Genomic DNA, 19,352 nt, shown 5'->3' with positions numbered 1-19,352 from the left:
CCTTCGAATTATTTGTGCCGGCCGACATGGCTCGGGCTCGCTTTTCTTGCTATTTATGAGGCGTCATGGATGCTTAAAGGCGTCATGTTTGACGCCCAAGCACGGGGAGTAGAAGTTGCCCATTTTAGAAAGTCGACTTGACTACATCCACGCACCGCGAGTGTCATAGGCCACTAGAAGGACCCTTTGAGCTAGCCATTGCTCGGAGATTTCCCAAGCGGAGAACGTTCTTGCAAAACTCCCAAGTCAAAGTATTGTGTAAGGAGACTGAAGAGCCGAGCCAATCTATAGTTATGACATTATTCTTGCGTCCTAGTGACTATCTCACGTATAGGCTGTTTTTTGTCCGAATGAAAGACGGGGATCTCTCAACAGACCTAGCTTTGACAGAAGCTTGATCACGGCGGGGTGCGCATCTCGTTTACCTCGAATCAAGCGTCTGAATTGTGACTTGGTTGTTAATTGCGAACACAGTCACTTTACTCATTGTTATAAGTTTCTATTGAAGCAATTTACAAAGGCATTGAAGACCAGCACCATTCAAACAGAAAGGATAAGTAGCAGCAGAGCAAGAGGCCGACATTGAATGCCCACTCTACAACACTGGTTTCTTGGCAAAGTCATCTATGATTTCCAATTCCGCACCAGTTTCGGCCAACTCGGACGCACCAGCCTTCATTGATGTCCGCTGTGCGCTGTCCTGCTCCCAGTCGTCTATCTCTGCATCTCTGTATCTTTGGGTACAGCTGCTACGGCGTTGATTCAATCATTCCTGGCTTCCTTGCCGAAGCGCTTGTCGTTGAATGTGTCCTTGAAGCGGTGGAAAACATTTTGAGGTGATAATAATAGGTGGTGAATGATGACGGAAAGACAGTTGCTTGAAAGATGGCAAAATCGGTCGTGTTGTGGCAAAGGAGGACGGATGTGTGAAAGTTGTAGTCTAAAGTGAACGACGACCAGATATTTTGAGGAAGTCACGGACGGTCGTAGGCTTGTCTAGTATGAATAAGGTGCCAATGTCCCCTCTGGAGAACATCCCTCGCGTGGTGGCACTTGCTGAGCATATATCCCTGGTTACATCGGGGGTATCTGACGAAGCATGAGAATCATCAACAAAGCTGTTATCTTCGAGGCTGCCCTGGGTAAGTTAACAGCTAGACATCGACTTGAATTTGCATACGTCGGAAACATGAGCGAATTTGCATTCTTCAACTTCTGTTTGACATGGTTCTCTAGTATACCTACATAGGCCAATTTGGTATCTGTATTGTGTCGTAATATAATGCCGTGAAGGATTCCTAGTACATGCCCAATGCTGCCATGCAAATGCGAGAAATTCACGACAACTGCCACCCCCGCATCCTAACATCCCAGTGGAGAGGGAGCCTTGTAGTCGATAAGTTAACCCTCGTAGGCCAAAGTCTCGGCTTCCTCGTGGCCAATTTCAATTCATGTCTCTTGGGCGAGGCCTTCGGCGCCCGTAGCTGAGCTAGTCCCCAGCATCAGAAGATTCTGCAGTCTGAGAGGGACCTGAGCGGCCGTCAATAAGGGCCCTCCTGAAAGTTTCTGCACCTTAGCCCGTCTGTTTAATTGTCTAATAACAAGCAAACGGGGGCAACAATGACATCCACACCGAGTCTCTATAAAAGAACCCTTACAGAGCGTCTGAATCGGTACGGAAAAACTCCAAACAAAAGGGCGCAAAAGAAGAAAGCATCGGGCAGGGATTACTCACCACCTGCTTGACTCCCATTCCAAAATCCAGCCGCAGCAGATCTTGAGTCGCTCTCTGACGCTTCGTGTTTCCAAAAGTTTGTACTTCTCGTATTCCTTGGCTGGCAGGATGCTGGCAAACCACCAAGGAAAAAGTGCCGGATCGTTGGGGCATTCCCCATAAATAGCCAGCATTCGTTGTGCCAGCCACGGCACGCTTTGTTGCCTCATTCTCTGCACAAAGGAAACACCCAAGGACAGAAGGTCGCTAGTTGGCATTGTTGAGAGATCCTCGGGGGTAGTCGTAAGTGGTCTCGGCAAACTCGAGTCTTCGCTCTGATGTGTGGCTGCGCTTTCGTATCTTTCTAGGGCTTGTTGTGTCTCGGTTGCCTCTAGATCTTCTTCCTCCGCGATCGATATGTCGTCAATCCGTTCAATTTTCCCCACCAAATATCCATCCAAAATGCCATGTCTGGTTATTCTAAAGCGTGATATGCCAGATGTCTCGATCAGGCTCCTGCCGTCTGCAAAGTACTCGGCGTTCACAATGCGTAAGAGGGTTCCGTATTGCACAAAGTGTGTGTCGTTGGCTGTCCGGGGTCGTTGAGGTAGCACCATGCCGAAAGTTCGGTCGCCCTCCAAAGCTCGGCGTATCATCAGGCGATAGCGCGGCTCAAAGACATGGAGAAAGGTCGGCATCATTGGAAACGACAATGTGCAGACAAAAATAGGAATATCAAACTCCCGATGTCTGTTCATTGCTTCCGCCGCCAAAGCATCGCCTCTTGTGAGAACGGCATCGGCCCAAAAAGTCTGAATGATGGTTTTCAGACTCTCATTTGATGGGCATGACTCCTGGTATAGCAGAGGGCTAACTGACAACCCTCGTCGACAAATCGGACAGTAGGAGGAGTGGTCCAACACGCGGTGTAAGCACGATCGACAGAAAGTGTGGCCGCAAACTGTCGTGAGAGGGTCGTAGAACAAGGCATAGCAAACCTGGCAGTCCATTTCCGTGCGTACAGATTCCTTTACTTTGGAAAATGTCCTTGAGTCGATTGATGTAGCCTCATCTCCGAGTGACGAGACTTCGGCAAAAGTGACGGCTGAGTTGTAGTCCAACTCGCCTGTATCTGCCAACGTATAGACTGCGAGCAGGGGGCCTCCTTTCACAACCCTCGCCACTTCTGCGTTGTCGTCCCTCATATCTGACTGCCCAGCACCTGAACTGTTGATGATGACATGCGTGGAGATCTCGGCTTTGGTGCTCGTCTCTTTCGCCTTCTCCATCTCAAACTTGAAGTTGTTGACTGCCTTGGTGAGGATGACATCAACGCCACAGTCGCCCACGGCATGGTTCTTCCCACATTCCACATAAGGGCATTCGAAGCCTTGTAATCTATTTGGCGTGGCGGGATATGATATATTTTCTCGAGTGTGTGTTTCTGGGACACATTGTTTACAGAGGCTTCGACCGCAAGGAAGTGTAATTGGCTCTTGGAGAAGGTGGGAGCATTTTCGGCATTGTATCAGGCGAATGACTCCTCGAATTTGGTCGCCCTCCAGTGGCCGTTCGACAGTGCCATGATCCTTTTCGTCCTCGGCTTCGTGTACCGGGTTGGACGTGAGGGCCGATGGTCTGCTCTCGACGACTCGGGGTTGGTCGGAGGACATGAAGCCGTCTCCACCAGCTCGGTGCTGGCACAGCTTAGGTAGATGTCTGTATGAGTTCGCGACCGGTTCGTTTCGTAAATGACCTTTTCTTCCCTAGCACAATCCTGCTCTCGTGGTGTATAATGGACGTGTCGTCGGTGAGTCGAGACAGTTAAACGAAGCGCCGCCGAAGTCGAGTGGTGGAGGATGGCTATGTATTTCGTGTAGCCACCTGAGCGTATGTAAGATCCAGCAAGAAAGAGACGGGGGGACAGTGACCAGGGGTCATATATGCGGGATCACCAGGGCTGCAGAGGTTCCAGAAACGAGCGGATCTCATGATGCGCCTGAACGAGATCAAAAGCGGACAGGTGAAGAGAGACCGGCAAAGCTAGTAGACCGAGGGCCGGAGCTAGAAGCTGGAGAACTGGCGGGATGCATGTACCAAGCCAGTGTCTGTCGCATAGAAAGAGTACGTTTGGGGGCGCGAAGGTAATGATGGTGGATAACAACTGGCAGGCGTCATACATTTAACGTCGAGTTACCAATTCGCTGGGCGGCTGGACGGTTTAGGAGGGGTGCGTTCGGGGGATGGTGTGGCCGTGCAATGAGGTCAATGAAATTGGAGAGAAAGGCAGAGGTGGGCTACGATTGGGGAGCCATGGGAGCGACATCTCAGCAACAAGCAGGAAAGAACAATGAGAGGAAGCAGCAAGAGAGCCGCCCCCGGACAGCGCCAGGCCCGGCGGTCCTTGTCGAGATTCCAAGGTCATGTCAAGTACCGGTACAAGTTGCGAAGTTCGCGGCAGGCGACGACGCATGGGCGGGCTCTTGTGGCTCTTTCCCAGATGCCCTGAACGGGGCCCCTTGCGCCTAGTCGGAAAAGGGCTTAGCGGGCTGTTGTCAGTAGCCAAATTTCTAGGCTAGTTGTGACGACACTTGGAGTCTTGGACACCACGGGGTCCAATAGAGACGGGCGAGAGAACCTGAAGCGTGAGTGCGAGAACGGGAGACCGATTGGGACAACATGGCTCAATCAGTTTTTGTTCTCCGTGCCTAGTGCATTTTCTTTCTAGATTTTCCCTTCTCAACGGCTGCACGGCGGGCTGATCGACTGTGGGCTTGCCTTACCTTGGAGCTACGAGCTGCCTTTGGTTTTTACCGGCACTAACTGTTCTTCTGATCTGCAATTCCCAGTAGCTGGAAACTCTGTGATATTTGTGGAGCAGTGTTTACGCACATTTAAACTCGGTAGATGTCCTAGATCTTCAGCTCATCTCATGTGCTCAAAGACGCTTGATCGGGGCGTTTTTGCCTCTTGCCTCGAATTGATGGAGGGGTCGACTGCCTGATTTGTTTCGAGGGAGCCTTAGAACCTAGACAACCTGCCTTGTGTTATATGAGTTTTGCTGTTGGACACTGTCAACTGGTACTTGCAGGTTTACAGAGATACGGACCTATGGTATGACGCAATTGAGCATCTTGTTGCCCCTCTTTTGGATATCTGTTCTGCGGGCTTCCTGGAAGGTGCACACGCGCTGTCGGGACTGCTTACCTCAGCAAGACATGAGACAACACATGCCACGTGATGTTCGGAGGATGGCCCGCCTCCACGAGTCCCTCCCGTCTGCTCTTGTCTGTTCTGGTCCGAATCCCGGCCGGGATGTATTGCAGGGTAGGCGATCTATCGACTTTGCGGCAAGACACAAGCAATCTCTCGTATGTCGTGGGAAAAGATTCAGTAACCGTAAATCTGCAAGGGACTTTCCATCTCCCCGAACCGTCCAACCAACAATTTCCGAAAGGCCAAAACCCGAAATACCACTGTGGCCGGCAACTTACGAGTACAACTGCCACACCGCAAAATAATACCACGTACCTAGGTATTCGTGGCGGCCGCAGCCAGATCTCGATGCGGACGAGACCCAGGACCCTGACATCAGCAAGCATGGCCATTCACCACGCTTCATCCATGCCGACAAGTACCGCGACTTCGCGAGTACCGCTGGGCGGACGCCTCTGTCTCTCATCAGGGAAACTGGAGGCAACAATGTGTGCCTGTGGCCCGTATTCCCACACAAAACTGCGTTTTTTCCTCCCACCTCGATGCTTGAGTCGGACGAAGATGAGCCTTCTGGAAAGTGATCGCAACTGCTTTTAACGATCCCGCTCGGTTCTATTGTGGCCGGCAATCGGCGCTAGCGCCTGCACGTACCCAAGACAGCGCAAACATGCCCGGGCAAGCCAGGGTCCAGCGTTTTTTCCAGCGCCTTGTTCGCTGCCGCGCCCACTCAGATGCAGCTCAGCTTCTCAGATCCAGTGCGTCATGACACTTTGGCTACTTTCCCCCCCTGCCTTTCACGCCCGCTGCTTTCTGTACCTCTCGCTCAACATTGAAGTTCTGGCCTTGTTGGCTATTTTCTTCTCGGCAATCTAGGCAATAAGTCTCCCTATTAGGTCTGAGAAGCGCAGAACTGACTTATCCTTCGGGCGACCGTGTCTCGGATGTCTCCCTCTCAGTCTCATGAGCATCTGCAACATGACTTTTTTCCCAACTCGGTTTCAGCTCTGGCAAGTCCTCATTGGCCCTAGACCTAGTCCTCGATTCCCATAATTCCTAGTCCTGGTCCTGCTTACTAGTCGTCAGCCTCGGATCTTGACTCTTGACTGATCGCAGTCCTAACACTACTAGACAATGGGGCTGCTCATCGCTCACGAAGCCTAACAAATGTGAGTAGTGCCCCGAACAACTAGCCTCTTTGGTCGAAGAACGCAGACAGCAGGATCTCGATTCAGCCTTGCTCAAGCAATGTAGTGGCGTAAAGTCATGAGGCTACTCACATACCGCTCGCTTCCTGCGCACTAGCCAGCTGTAGAGCTTTTCTGCGGTTGCCACTCTGCCAGCCGGTCTTGCGCCTGTCCCTGGCCACAGACGTCTTGCGTGGCCGTTGCCGCCGCCAGCCATCTTCACCTCACAGATAGTCAATGTTGCCGGGGCCGCGGAGCCTGACTTGCCAGCACTAAGCGTATGTTAGACGCGCTACTACCTTACGAGGCAACGAGAGTCGTTTGATGGCTCGAGTTCGACTCTAGAGTAGCGCAATTCGCACTACACCTATGCCCGGAATAGAAGTGCGAGGCGAAAATCTATCGAGTATCACATCCTTCAACTGTTCCGCAGTTTTAGCTTCTCATTGGGCGTTGTCGACTAAAATCCTCAGCCACTGGGGATAATATATGTGACAAGTAATCACTATCACTGCGGGCGTAAGTTGCTGTAAGACTGTTGTTACACCACAAACTTTCATCTCCTTGGTCGGAAAATCTGCATAGCTCGGCCAGAAGAGATCAATGTCTCGGTACCACGAGAGAAAAAGAGAAGTACCAAGGCATGCACGAACTAGGCGCCGAAGTTCTCTAAGAAATTGGGAACCAGTCGGCTTCGTGGCTAATACCATGTTGCATATACTGTATGATGTTAGTCTCTGTGTAACCACGCAACCCACCTTACCTTTCATGTCTGTAACGAGATCGTCATATGGACTCAGCAACTGAGCTTCCAGTTTCAGAGCAGATCTTCGGTGCTGTACCAGCCATTTGAACCCATGTTTGCCCATCAACCCCTCGAACCCCTCCATTCTACCCATCTCAAGGGTAGATGCCGCCATTTAAACCCCACTCGCTATTCTTCCCCTCATCAGCCAAAAAAACGCAACCTAATTCGAGTTGAAGCTGTGGCTTTCTTCTGCCTTTTGGTTGCCCAGCCGAGTCTGTGCGATTGGAAAACATGCCACAATAACGCGGCAACGCGTTCCAAACCCTTGCTTACCCTCACCGACAACTCACAGAAGAGGAAACTTTCCATGTGACAGTTTGTTGACATTGAGGAAGCTTTCGGAGGATTTTTCCTCCCAATCCTCTCCCACTTCTTCTTTTCTTTACTCTACCGATTGACCGACATTTGCGGACTCTAGTATCTTTGCTATAGCTTTCTATCCAAAGCCAAGTCTGGAACTCTCATATTCAACAGCTTTACTTATCCTACACCGCAGCTCTTCTCCTCCCGCTTGCTTCACTTTCCACATCGGCGTTGAACATACTTCCCATCTACGTCTTCCCTATCTACCCATCATGTCTTCCCTCAGCCTCCCCTCCCCCGAGCACCGCGCCAAAATCATTGAAAAGTTCACGGAGCTCATCGACGCCATCGAGGCCCACCCGGCCTGGAGCCCGCCGAACCCCCACAAGGGTCTTTTCCACGTCTGGGACTACGTCAACCGCTCCCGGTACATCATGACGGAGCTCGACCACATCCGCGACGGCGAGCCCGTGCGGTATCCGGAGCAGATCCCTCAGCAAGATATCGGTTAGGACCATTTTTGTTTGTTGAAATGCCATGACGCCCGCCTAGGTTCCAGTCCCTGCACGTGTTGTCCCTTTTCTTGTCGACCTTGAATTGAGGTCGGAAAGAGATGTGTTGTCGGACCCCGTACCCGAGCCCACCCCCCCTCCCTCCGAGCCGCGCAAGTGCGCGCGCGCGGGGACCAGGCCGGCGGCACGGAGAAGTTGGAGTGTGGGAGGAGTACGGAAACGGATAAGGAGGAGGGGGGGGGGACCAAGAAAAAAAGAGGAGCCCGAATCGCTGGCATGGAGAGCAACACTCCCAGGCGTACCAGGTCGCAGCGGCCCCGACGCAGCCGCCGAGTCCTTTGTCGACGTCTGCGGCCGATCGGCGACGGTCAACGAAATGATTGCCAACCCGAAGCTGCTCACCATGATTGGTCTCCCGCAGGTGGATTACGGCAACGATATTGTTTCGAGATCGCAGGCGGTTGTCGATGTCTTGAAGCAGGCTATCTGAAAGAAAAGAAAAACAAAAACGGTGGTATGGACTTGGAAGAAGGAAAGGGGTTACATCGTCGACACACATTGAAAAGGCAAAAAGAAGCGAAAGAGATTGATTTGACATTGGCCGGGTTTGCCGTCAAGAAGCTTGAAAATATTGGGAAAAATTGAAATTACTACAACTAGAGGCAAATGCGGGAAAAGTAGAAGGATACACCAAACAGTGAGACGAAGAGCCCACTTCAGAGGAATACTGCAGTCAAACCTGACTGGTACGAAGTCGGCTTCATACACGTTGGAAATTGATACATCGAGATCAGAAGGCTTATTCACTCTTTTTTTTGTGCATTCGACGGACGACAGGACGGATGATGGCAGCATCAGTGTGATGATATGAGTTGGAATCCTAGTGTCGTGGTCTCAAACACGAAAAGGTGCACCGGGGCAATGCATGGCTTATTACCAGCGACAGCCGCTTAGCAAAGCAGCATTTCTCGACGCTGGGAATATCATTACGCTATTTATACCAAATACAGTTCAGAATACACCCCTGGAATGGATATTCGTATCCATACGGATATGCCCCTTTTAACCGTTTCCAACCTTTCCAAGAATACAAAGCTTAGGAAACACTCATGACCCGAAATGATACAGTTTCCATCATGACAGACGATCTTGTCATCTGGTACCAGCCCATCGGCCACGCGCAGACGCCGACTTGTTCAACGCCAATCGTCTGCCAATGTTGCCAAAGCAAACGCAGCTGCAGAACAAAACACTGAGCATCCAAATGCCCGTCTCAATAGTTTCTTGGCTGGCGAGCCCACCGAGAGCGATGGGCTCCGAGTAGGCCCGCTCCGACTCGTTCCGGTAGGTCAGAGATGATGGTGTAGGCATCACATCTGGGTTGATGCCGAGGAGTACAGCCGATCCCGCCAAGCCCACAGCGGCCGAAAGCAGAAACCCAGGTTTCGAACGGTCGATCAAATACCACAGAAACGGGTTAACCAGCGCCAAAGTGAGAGACACCTGGAGGGTAGATGCCCAGGGAAGTTTTCGCTGCCCATTGTTAATTTTTCCAATTCGAAACTCACTTAAACACGGATACACTTACAATGGCGAATACAATGCCAACAAAAGCGCCTATGCTGCGGACAACCACAGCCCAGTCCTTTACAGGGCTGACATCTTCTGGTGGTGGGCTGCCGTTCGTCTCCTCCAAAACTACCTCCTCCTTTCCAAACGTATCCTCCCATACGCCATCGAACCAAGGGAGGAGGCCGCCTAGGCCAACGCCAGACAAGCCCCATAATGTGAGATACTGCCAGTCATAGCCGGGCTTCATCATACTGTCGACCTGGAACGATGAGAATCTGTGCTCATTTTGCAACCTCGTGACCATTAGTCCGTATCCCATACCAATCACAAAGAGAAGTGCAATGCGGGACAGGTTGAACAGGGCCGTGGTTGTTGTTGAGGGCGGCGGAGTCTTCGCTCCACTTCGATACGAGGGCCGGCGACGCAACAGATTGGAGCGATCCTTCATGAGCTCGAATGTGGTGTCGTCAACATTGGCCCTCTTGATAGGTGTTTGCGCCCCAGTACCCCAGGGGGTATCCGGCTCATCTCGCGAGTCTCTGCCGTATGTGGTTGGCGAGTAGATCCCAAACAGCGTCGATGCGGTCATGTTAAGCACCGACTGGGCGCGAGGTATGGAGCCGGACTCTGAAGACGTTGTTTGGGCATTGTGCAGTCTCGACAAATCGAATTCAGGGTTCGGACTGGGGGAAGACGAGTTGTCTTCTGGAGGAGTCGGAGCAATGTGATTTAGTTCGAAGGGACGGCGAGGGATAGGCCTTATAAGACGGGGGCCGTCGTCGGACATGTTTGTAGTTCGTGGAGTAGCGGGGAAGAGAGGGAGGCGTTGGAGACTATAGGACACAATCAGTCAGAGAGCTAGTCGGCGAGAGGGTGTAGGGCTCAGTTATGTGCTCACAATAAAAGCGAGGGTGCAGGCTCGGGCTCCGGATGGCAGCGAGGTTCAATGTCTACGTATAAGAGTGCCCAGACGGTCCCCGCATTCGACTGTGCGGAAGGTGTTGTTGTCGTCACAGGTTAAGTTCAGACGAGGAGGCAAGTGTCTCGCCTCACGTGGGCTATGGAGTTTGCCTTGAGCTAAGATGATGAGAAATTCGGACGAACAGAGGTAGGTCGAGGAAGATTGGAAGAGTCGAGGTTGTGTAGTACTATAAGCAGCCAGGGTCGTATATTTTGTTGGGAAATACGACGGCTGAGCGTGGAGCGTGAGAGGTCGAGGTTGAGTTGGCTCGGAGGAGCTGATGCAAGACAACCCTGCCACAGGATGTCGTGGGAGTTGGCGGTGGGTGGAGTGGAGGGACGGCGGAGAGAGGAAAGAACCAATGTGCCTGTACCGGGGAAAGAAAGCAGTCGAGACGACCAGCTATAAACAGACGGGAGTGACGAAAATGGGCACAAGGCGGTAGGTTAGGGTGACGGGAGTGAAGGAGGCGGCGACGGCGGCATCATCTCTTAGAGGTCAGTTCGCTGTGGCTTGCTGGCGTCCGTGGCAGACGAGAGTAAGCAAGGCGTGAGGGTCTGTTCTTAGCGGCCGTGAGTCTGCCGCATGTAAGGTCGGTAGGAATACTGGCGTGTTTCTTTATGCGCGTCTCTGGTCCGGGACGACGACGGCTACGACCACGGACGAGACACGAACGGTAAAACAGATGCGGGCAACAGACGAGAAGAGGGGAATCACAGCGTGATGGTGGTGTGGTCTCTGCGTTGTGTGGCTTAGTGAATAAACAGCAACGGACAAGCAGGTTGGAAGAGGTTGCATGGGAGTTACGAGCAGGAGAGAAAAGTGAGAAGAGGGGAGTGGAGGTGACTGGGAAAATAGGGTAATATTCACATGTCTGGACTTTTCACATTTGGCATTGAGGTGCCTGTTTTGCAGGGACGAAGTACATTTTGTTTGGGGTGCGGATACTCGTTCTGTAGGTTGTAAATGTATATTCGTACCTTGCCTCGTACCTGGGGTACTTTCGGAGGGAGTACCTTAGCTATGGAGACCTACCCATGTCTTTGCGGCTTGCCTGTACCGCAACATACATACCTCTCTGTTCTGCATCCATACCTACCTACGGCATTTTAGTCACCTCCAACGTGTGAGGCTTGCATTGCCTTCTCCTCTCTGGAATCTGCATGCATATGCACCTCACCTGCCGTTGACTGGATCGCCGTTGCAATCGTTGATAGTGTACATTACACTGAGGTGGTGCTGATGCTGATATGCTGCGTGACCACAGTGACCAAACGGACTGGAGACCGCAAGGTAGCTTGCCAAAAAATTCTGCAGTTTTTACACACACCTTTTCGTACCTGCACACAATTAAACAGTCTTTCCCCCCGCTGTTGAGCATTGGCATCCCTCGGATTGGTGAGCAGCGAAAAGAAGCATGCCCGGGCGTATGAGCCGGGAAGCTAGGGAACTCCAGGTCCGCCAAGCCCCAACTGCGTGCAAAAGCTGTGTGTCCTAGTGGAGCCACATGACTGGGTGCAAGGAGTGTGCAGCAGGCGCGGAAGGTCCCCTCGACACCAGAATTGGGCTCTTGAAATGACATTCTTGACCTGCTGATTCGCCGCTACCCCACACTCTGCTAGCCCGTCACCCCGTTTCGCAGGCGCACCAAGCTACACCACAGCGCTGATCGCTCCCGGCCAGCCAGACCAGTGCACAAAGTGGAAGCGGCTGACCGCGTTTCTTTCCCCTCCAGTGCCTTCAAAACCCACCGGTGCGATCCCGTGACAGTACCAGTTAGCTCTCCGCTCTTTCCTTCACCTGAGAACTGGACTTCCTCTCCACACTGTCCTGGCATAGTCTACCACAGTATGTACTTGGTAAGAGCCGCGAGAACACCCTTGCAAGCGTGAACGAACGCCACCCTTACCTCCCTGCCAGCTTAGCTAATGCTTGGTACTCGGCGTGAAGAGGGGCTTTTGTCCGTTTCCGAGCAGTCCGCGTATTCAGACATGTTCCTTGATCAAATTCCAGGAGAACGAAGGGGGGATACAATGGAGATGAAAAGTCGCAAGTTTGAGTCATGACTAAGACGCAATTGTTAGACTTAAGCCCAGCAGGACTCTCAATCAGGGCAAGGTAGGTACCGAAGGTCCAAAGGGGCCCAGGGGGGGGGGGGGGGGGGGGAAGCGGGAAGACGGCGATAGCCTTGCTTCCCGTGGACCGTCGGGGTCTAATGTCTTGCCGGCTATCAACCCTCGTGCCATTTCGAGTCACCATTTTCAGAGACACAGACAAGAAATCCGAGTTATATCACCCGTTACTCAGACGTTGCACGCTCGAAGCCACGCCTGTGAAGAAAACTTTGAACACGACTCTTGACACGCGTGGTATTCCTTACTTTCTCGTGTCTCTAGATTCGGCACATGTCTTGTCAATTCCGCCCATTCCCCATATTACACTAATTAAAGTAGTCAGCCCGTTCTGCAAATATCTCGGACTTCTTAGCCTACCACGCCCTCATGGTCCATCACCACCAAACTTTGATCTGAAGCCGTAGCCAAGATCAAACCCTCGGACCTTCAACCCATCGAGGCGACCGTCGACGCACCTCCGCAGTAGTTGTAAACGCCCGTGCCAAAGAACAGAACTGGGGATTGGCATGCAATCTGCAGACTAATACGAGACACGTTTGATGCCGATCAGCGGATTGCCGCACAGGCCAGTTTGAGAAATCAACGACCCGACGCCTGGTAACGGTAAGTCGGAGCCGTCTCTCCGACCGCCGTTTGAAATCCACACTCCTCTTCGGTCGGAATGGACCTCTACAATGCCCGAGGGGCTGGATTCGACGCGATAATTGCTGTCACACGGATATCTTGGATTATCATTGCTATTGCACAGTTGCTGTAGTTTACTCTTCATCGTCGTCATCCTCAGACTCGTCAGAATCCTCATCCACCTCGTCCTCGCTCTCCTCCACTCCCTCTGGCCGAGGGATCATCGTGAATGCCGCTACGCATGTGATGCGGTTGTTTGTGCTGTAAGTTCCCAACAATTTGCCAGCCTTCTCGCCCTTCCCGGCGGCGAGTTCCTTTGCGCCAATTTTCCAGACTCGCAACTTGCCATCACTGCTGCCAGCAACCACCAGCAGTGCCGTGGAATCACCCTCCTGGATTTGCAGAATGGCTGTGTCTTTGATGCGGCCAACAACACCGTCGTCCTTGCCCCCGATCTGAGCGACCAACTTGGCGCTCGACAGGGTCTTGTCTTCTGATTCGGGCTTCTTCAAGTCGTCAGCCTTGGTAGAGAAGAACAAGACCCGTCCATCCTCGGTGCACACCGTCAATAGGCTTGACTCGGATTCGCCGTCGACGGTGATGTAGGAGAGGTCGTGAATCTTTGTCCGCGTGTCGGGCATGACACGGCATTTGGGGACACTGTCCATGCCAAAGACGATAACGTCTCGGTCGAACCCAACCGCGAATTCGTCCTCATCCTCTGTCTTTCCCCAAACTACTCTCCGTCCCTCTCCCGTAGAATGTCTTCCTTCTCCAACCTCCTGCAACATGCTGCGATTGAAGTTCAGGACACCGGCCTTCTTGCCAGTGACAAGATTCCACAGTCGCATACACCGCTCGCCCTTGCTGACGCTGATCATCAACTTCATGCTGGGGTGAATGGCGAAGTCGTTGACACCGGATGGCGCGCCGCCAAAGGGCGCGGTGTCACCGCTGGGTCTGCCCGAGGCCTGGGCTATCGGTGCCTTGATATTCGACAAGACGGACCAATCCCTCGTTCTCGCGACGGCAATTGTGGAATCCTCGCTCGAGGAAAGCAGCTTCGATCGGGTGGGGAATGATAGCTTGGTGATGCTCGACGAGTGGTGTAGTAACGTTCCCAGTTCTCTGTTCTTGGGGTTCTCGAGAATAGGGCGAGCGGAGACGGCGGAGAGGGCGTCCTGGTTCTTGCGGTTCGGGGGATGCGCCGAAAGGTTGTAGAGGTTGATGCGCTCGTCGGTGCCGCCAGACGCCAAAAGGACCTTCTGGCCTTGGCCGGGGATGGGTGCTGAGAGAGGGGATAGGGCGATGCAGCGGATGGCCGAGGTGTGCGCAGAGAATAGGAAAGTGTCAGCGAACTCGACCTTACCCTCTGGCTTGACTGTCGCAGTAACGCCATGGAGAACTCGGTCGTAGGAGCCGGTGACAATCTGTATCGTCACCTCTTCGGCGGGGCCCGTCACAGTTGTTGATTTCTTCGCCTTAGACGCCTTTGACGGCTTAGAGATAGAGCCATTGGTGCTTGCTTTGGTCTTCTTCGAGGGTGCTGCCTTGGATGCGGGAGTCGCATCCACGATCTCGACTCTCTTTCTTTTGGTAACCATTTTGATTATCTTCGTCGTCGTTCCGTTGGGCCTGCGTAAGTTTTCTAGCGTGCAAGATCAGATTAAAAAAGTTGCAGCTCTGCAGCGCAAAGCGGCTCGAGACCCAGGCAAGGACCAAAAAAAATTATCAAATCGATAAATTATCTTATCGTTATCTGATATCGATAAGACGACATGGGTAGGTAAGAGGTAGCTGAATCTACCCCACCAACGAACTTGGATCTCTGCCTGAACGTTTACGGGATCAGACGAGTCTCACACTTGGTGCCGCCTGGCATGCCTCTCTGGCCCAGCTGCTCAGCCAATGACAACATGTCCGGTGCATTTACCCGACACTTCCCCGACTGCATTGCGAAACATGGAACAGGGTGTGCCAGTGTCTTGGTTACTTCCCAAGGCCTTAATGCCAGCGCTCCACCACTAACAGCGACCGAGGGACACTCCATACCTGCGAACTACGCACTACGCATGTCCAAGTTCAGGTCCAGCTGAATGGCAACCTAGAACCAACTCCTCCAAGACACCAATATACACCATCGATACCATCGGCACCTAAGAATGGCTTAATTGTTCCTTGCTCGGGTCGCAAACGCTCGTCAATGTCACTTTCGCTCTTCTGTTACTCCCGTGCTTTCTCACCGTCCAGCATCTCACCGACCTCGACCTCAACCTCCTCCCGCTGACCCACGACATCCTCGGCCTGGCTGAATCCTCCGAACGGCCACATTAACTACCGACAACACTTTTTCGAAGCCATCTGGCCGACATGGCATCCTACGGTCATCATATGCCCGCTGCGGCTCCTCGAGCTGCTCACCCTGCCACCTATGGCGCCCCAATGCCTGCCCCTGTGGCCGCGGCGCCTGCCGGCACCTTCACGCCCGGAACGAAGATACAGGTCGGAGGTCACAGGGTAGTAATCCAGAAATACCTATCCGAGGGAGGCTTCGCACACGTTTATCTGGTAAAGCTTCCGAAAGCTGTCGATGGCACCGACATGGCTGTCTTGAAAAGAGTCGCCGTTCCCGATAAGGAGGCTCTGCGCAGCATGCGAATCGAGGTCGAGACTATGAAGAGGCTCAAGGGCCATCGCCCTATCGTCACATACATCGATTCCCATGCATCGGAAATGCGAGGAGGGGGATACGAGGTGTTTCTGCTCATGGAATTCTGCAATGGAGGCGGACTCATCGACTTCATGAACACCCGTTTACAACACCGCTTGACCGAACCCGAGATCCTCCACATTTTTACCGATATAACAGAAGGTGTCGCCTGTATGCACTACCTCAAGCCACCGCTACTTCATCGGGACTTGAAAGTCGAAAACGTTTTGATCCTGAGCAATGGTTCACAGAAGCGTTTCAAGCTTTGCGATTTTGGATCTGCTGCTCCGCCGAAACCCGCGCCCCAGACCGTCGTCGAATGCAGACTTCTAGACGAGGATGTGCAGAAGCATACCACCATGCAGTACAGAAGTCCAGAGATGGTTGACGTCTACCGAAAACAGCCCATCGACGAGAAGTCGGATATTTGGGCTTTGGGCGTTCTCTTGTATAAGTTGTGCTACTATACAACACCTTTCGAGGACCAGGGACAGCTGGCCATTCTTAACGCGAGCTTCAAGTATCCCAGCTACCCTGTATTCTCAGACCGGCTGAAGAAACTTATTGGTGAGTAATAAGAGACACTGGCCACGTCATGATAACTAACAGAAGTAGCATCCATGCTGCGCGAGAGTCCTCAGGCAAGACCAAACATCTACCAGGTCCTCCGTGAGGGATGTGCGATGCAAGGACGTGATGTTCCGATTCATGATGTAGGAACCTTGTTTCACAGGCATCATGGCCATGTGACTGACATTTGCACAGATCTATGCCGGAAAGCAGCCCTCAACTCAACAGAGCAGACCCTCTGCTACGGAGAAGCCCCAACAAAAAGTCGGCGCCGTCTTCTCCCCGCCTGCTCAGCAGCAGGAGGCCATTCCCGATATTGTTCCTATGAGAAGAGGAAGGCTGCCGGCCGCTAACCAACAACCTCAGCCTTCCCAGGCGGCTAAACCAAGCCCGTCTCCTATGAGAGTGACAAACGGAGACCCTTTTGCCGCTCTAGATGCGCCCGCTACCAGTGCTGCGGCGGCGGCGCCATCCGTAGCTATGGCGGGGGATGTGGATGAATTTGCGTCTAGATACCCGCCCGTTGATCAATTCTCCATCCTCCACGAGCATGGTACAAAGTTCAACTTCGACTCCCATACACCGCCCCCAGCACAGCAGCAGAGAGTCCCGGTCCCGAGGTCTGCCGACAGGTCGGCGGATCAGTTCCCGACATCCCATTCCCCGCCGAAGCACCAAGAACAGGCCAGACCGAGAACTGTCGCACCGGCAGTCACTGCTTCCTACCCGCCGCCAACGGTCAAGTCGCCTCCCCCAGGTACGGTGGGACTTACCAAGACAGCATCTGCTCCTCCAAAGCCAACGGAGATGAGCAGAGCGCACGCCATCATTAATAAGAACCCGGAACTGCAGGCGATCTCTTCACAGACCAAGCCGCAGTACCAGCCTCAGCCACAGCCGTCGAGATATGTGTCAACTGGGACAATGACAGCTTCACCTCCACCTGAACACAAGCCTCCGCAAGCGATGCCCGTGTGGAAGGTACCTGCGACAGATCATCACCGGTCTACGAGCCTTCCCCGTCAGCAAGACCAGGCTCTACCGTTGCGCCCAGGGAACGAAGAGGGGTCGCTGCCTCGAGCTCCCTCATATCAGCTGCGCCCAACGCATGTGCGACATCCATCATCTTCTCGACCGTCGCTTGAAGGAGGTCGGCCAAGTTTGGAGCTGCTCGATGCGAGTGCCCAGTCGAGAAGATCCATTGACGGACGCCCGCGCCCCGTAAGCACTCATTTGGAATCAAATCTAGATTTTCTGCGAGAGAAAGAAGGCTCCTCGAAGCCTCTTCCTTCTCCCGGTCTCATGTCCCCTAAGTTCCCCGAGAGGGTGCCATCTCCTGCAGTAGCAGAGCCGGAAGAGGAAGCCCCTATCGAGTCCAATGTGGACTTCCTGCGCAGTATGGAAGAGTCAGACTCGAAGAAGCGAGACTGGCACTCCAAGCATGGCAAACGCGGAAGTCTTAGCTCTTTATCCGGTACGAAGAGTATGTTTGCTGGCAAATTTGGAGATGCATTCAAACGTTTCGAGGGAAATCAAGCACCACCACCGGCTCGGACTCCGTCGCCACTCAAGCAGCTCGAGCGGGGTAGTGCATTGGACCCCATTGAGGGATCGGAAGCCACCGATGGCCGAACCGATGATGGTAAAGGCCTGGAGGAGACTGAGGATATGACACCGGCAATGAGACGTGAGGTGGAGCGTTTGCGCCTTGAAGAGGAAGAACGTCGTGTTGAAGCGGCTGCAGCGGAATATCGCCAAAGATTCACCAACCAAGCACCAGGTTCCGGCGGTCCCGGATCGCTGCCAAAGAGCATAGGAGGCGTCTCTCGGGCTGTCAGTATCCAAAACAGGGTTCAAAATCTGCTAAGTGAGGGCCAGAAGTCTTCAGTCCAAGTTCCGCGCACTGCTCAGGGGTACGGCATCTACACAGACACATCCTCGCCCACCAGCAGGGACAAGCAGCTTCCCGATATCCCTAGGAAGCCAGTGGGCGGCGCCAAACCTCGCCCCATGACGCCGTCAAACTCCTCAGATGTGATGGTTAACAAAGTACGGCCCTCTGCAAATGAGCCGGTTCCAACACCCGGACGGTCTACACCGGGGCCAAGGCCAGTTGCACCTCGGAAGCCAATGCACCTGAATAGCTTGCCGACCGGCGGTAGACCGGGCTCGCCGCCGAAGCAGCCCCACCCGTCGCAATCTATGTCTTCTGAGCATCTCATAGGCGTGGGACTGCCCGGACGACCGGTGTTGGAGATGTCTGCCAAGGAGAAGGATGACTACGTTCAGGATTTCTCAAAGCGTTTCCCTAGTTTGGGCTCGATCGAGATGGTGGAGAGAGATCTCGCGGCGGAGGCGGGCGAGCAGCGAACTAGTAGATAGAGAGGCTTGGTTTAGCTGGTTACAACATCTGCCAGGCCGTTATAGAGACGGAGATGGTTTTGGCTCTTTAGAATTGAATGTACACACTGGCCAAGCGAGCGCATGGATCGCCACGATTCCTGGATTTTATCTTTCATGGCGCGAACAGCGCTGTGCTGAGTCGAGGCCCCCTCCCTTCCAATAGAGCACTTTCTTGTACATATGATTGCTGGAGACGTCTCATAGTTGAAGAAAATAGTTGCATCATGACTCTTGGCCCCAATATTAGTTTGCTTTTACGTATGTTCCCTTGCACGTGAATTCTTCGGCAGGGCGTCAACTGTCGGTGTAGCCCTGAGACCTTTGTACAATTCTGGGGAGTGAGGCTCAACGTCATACCGCGTCCCTTTTGTACTGAATTATTCTGATCAAGAACTTTTCAAGTCATGCAGATAACTGTTCACAGAGATAACTTGGACGATCTTTTGAAAGTAAAAATTCAACATTGGTATCTTTAAGGTATAATAATGACGTCTCCCATCCTCAAAGCAGTACTTTTCTAGTGTTTGTACGCTCTATGCAAAGTTTCGCCTCCTTTTCAAATATCCCACACCCATGCTTTATCTACAAGCCACCTCTCCAACATAGGAGAGGAGCAACTTGTTCCATCTCTTGGATGTGT

At 52.9% G+C, this 19,352-nt stretch overlaps 7 protein-coding genes across 7 annotated transcripts; 4 read left to right on the top strand and 3 right to left on the bottom strand.

Moving 5' to 3' along the window:
- Window positions 1-595: 595 nt before the first annotated feature.
- On the bottom strand, window positions 596-3,896 carry CLUP02_03424 (ATP-dependent protease La domain-containing protein; the record flags this gene model as incomplete). The annotated part of the gene is made up of 6 exons (XM_049282446.1): window positions 596-695; window positions 754-940; window positions 979-1,133; window positions 1,736-3,433; window positions 3,488-3,598; window positions 3,670-3,896. The coding sequence occupies 6 exons, from the start codon at window positions 3,894-3,896 to the stop codon at window positions 596-598; spliced, it is 2,478 nt and encodes an 825-aa protein (XP_049139589.1).
- Window positions 3,897-4,944: 1,048 nt separating this feature from the next.
- On the top strand, window positions 4,945-5,511 carry CLUP02_03423 (uncharacterized protein; the record flags this gene model as incomplete). Its single annotated transcript, XM_049282445.1, has 2 exons — window positions 4,945-5,192; window positions 5,250-5,511. 2 exons carry the CDS (start codon window positions 4,945-4,947, stop codon window positions 5,509-5,511), a joined length of 510 nt encoding a protein of 169 aa, XP_049139588.1.
- Window positions 5,512-7,497: 1,986 nt separating this feature from the next.
- CLUP02_03422 (uncharacterized protein) lies at window positions 7,498-8,227 on the top strand (the record flags this gene model as incomplete). Its single annotated transcript, XM_049282444.1, has 2 exons — window positions 7,498-7,732; window positions 8,043-8,227. 2 exons carry the CDS (start codon window positions 7,498-7,500, stop codon window positions 8,225-8,227), a joined length of 420 nt encoding a protein of 139 aa, XP_049139587.1.
- A 662-nt stretch (window positions 8,228-8,889) lies between these two features.
- On the bottom strand, window positions 8,890-11,068 carry CLUP02_03421 (insulin-induced protein; the record flags this gene model as incomplete). The annotated part of the gene is made up of 8 exons (XM_049282443.1): window positions 8,890-9,270; window positions 9,326-10,142; window positions 10,208-10,296; window positions 10,363-10,386; window positions 10,497-10,637; window positions 10,685-10,758; window positions 10,805-10,875; window positions 10,935-11,068. 8 exons carry the CDS (start codon window positions 11,066-11,068, stop codon window positions 8,890-8,892), a joined length of 1,731 nt encoding a protein of 576 aa, XP_049139586.1.
- A 2,095-nt stretch (window positions 11,069-13,163) lies between these two features.
- On the bottom strand, window positions 13,164-14,633 carry CLUP02_03420 (WD domain-containing protein; the record flags this gene model as incomplete). Its single annotated transcript, XM_049282442.1, has 1 exon — window positions 13,164-14,633. One exon carries the CDS (start codon window positions 14,631-14,633, stop codon window positions 13,164-13,166), a length of 1,470 nt encoding a protein of 489 aa, XP_049139585.1.
- Window positions 14,634-14,945: 312 nt separating this feature from the next.
- CLUP02_03419 (uncharacterized protein) lies at window positions 14,946-15,363 on the top strand (the record flags this gene model as incomplete). Its single annotated transcript, XM_049282441.1, has 3 exons — window positions 14,946-15,001; window positions 15,061-15,202; window positions 15,280-15,363. The coding sequence occupies 3 exons, from the start codon at window positions 14,946-14,948 to the stop codon at window positions 15,361-15,363; spliced, it is 282 nt and encodes a 93-aa protein (XP_049139584.1).
- A 36-nt stretch (window positions 15,364-15,399) lies between these two features.
- CLUP02_03418 (uncharacterized protein) lies at window positions 15,400-18,875 on the top strand (the record flags this gene model as incomplete). The annotated part of the gene is made up of 4 exons (XM_049282440.1): window positions 15,400-16,306; window positions 16,355-16,452; window positions 16,505-18,683; window positions 18,787-18,875. 4 exons carry the CDS (start codon window positions 15,400-15,402, stop codon window positions 18,873-18,875), a joined length of 3,273 nt encoding a protein of 1,090 aa, XP_049139583.1.
- Between the last annotated feature and the right edge of the window lie 477 nt (window positions 18,876-19,352).

This window comes from Colletotrichum lupini, chromosome 2, assembly GCF_023278565.1.
Source record: "Colletotrichum lupini chromosome 2, complete sequence".
Taxonomy (NCBI): domain Eukaryota; kingdom Fungi; phylum Ascomycota; class Sordariomycetes; order Glomerellales; family Glomerellaceae; genus Colletotrichum; species Colletotrichum lupini.
The sequence above is the reverse complement of the archived record's forward strand: the minus strand, read 5'-3'. Positions and strand labels throughout refer to the sequence as shown.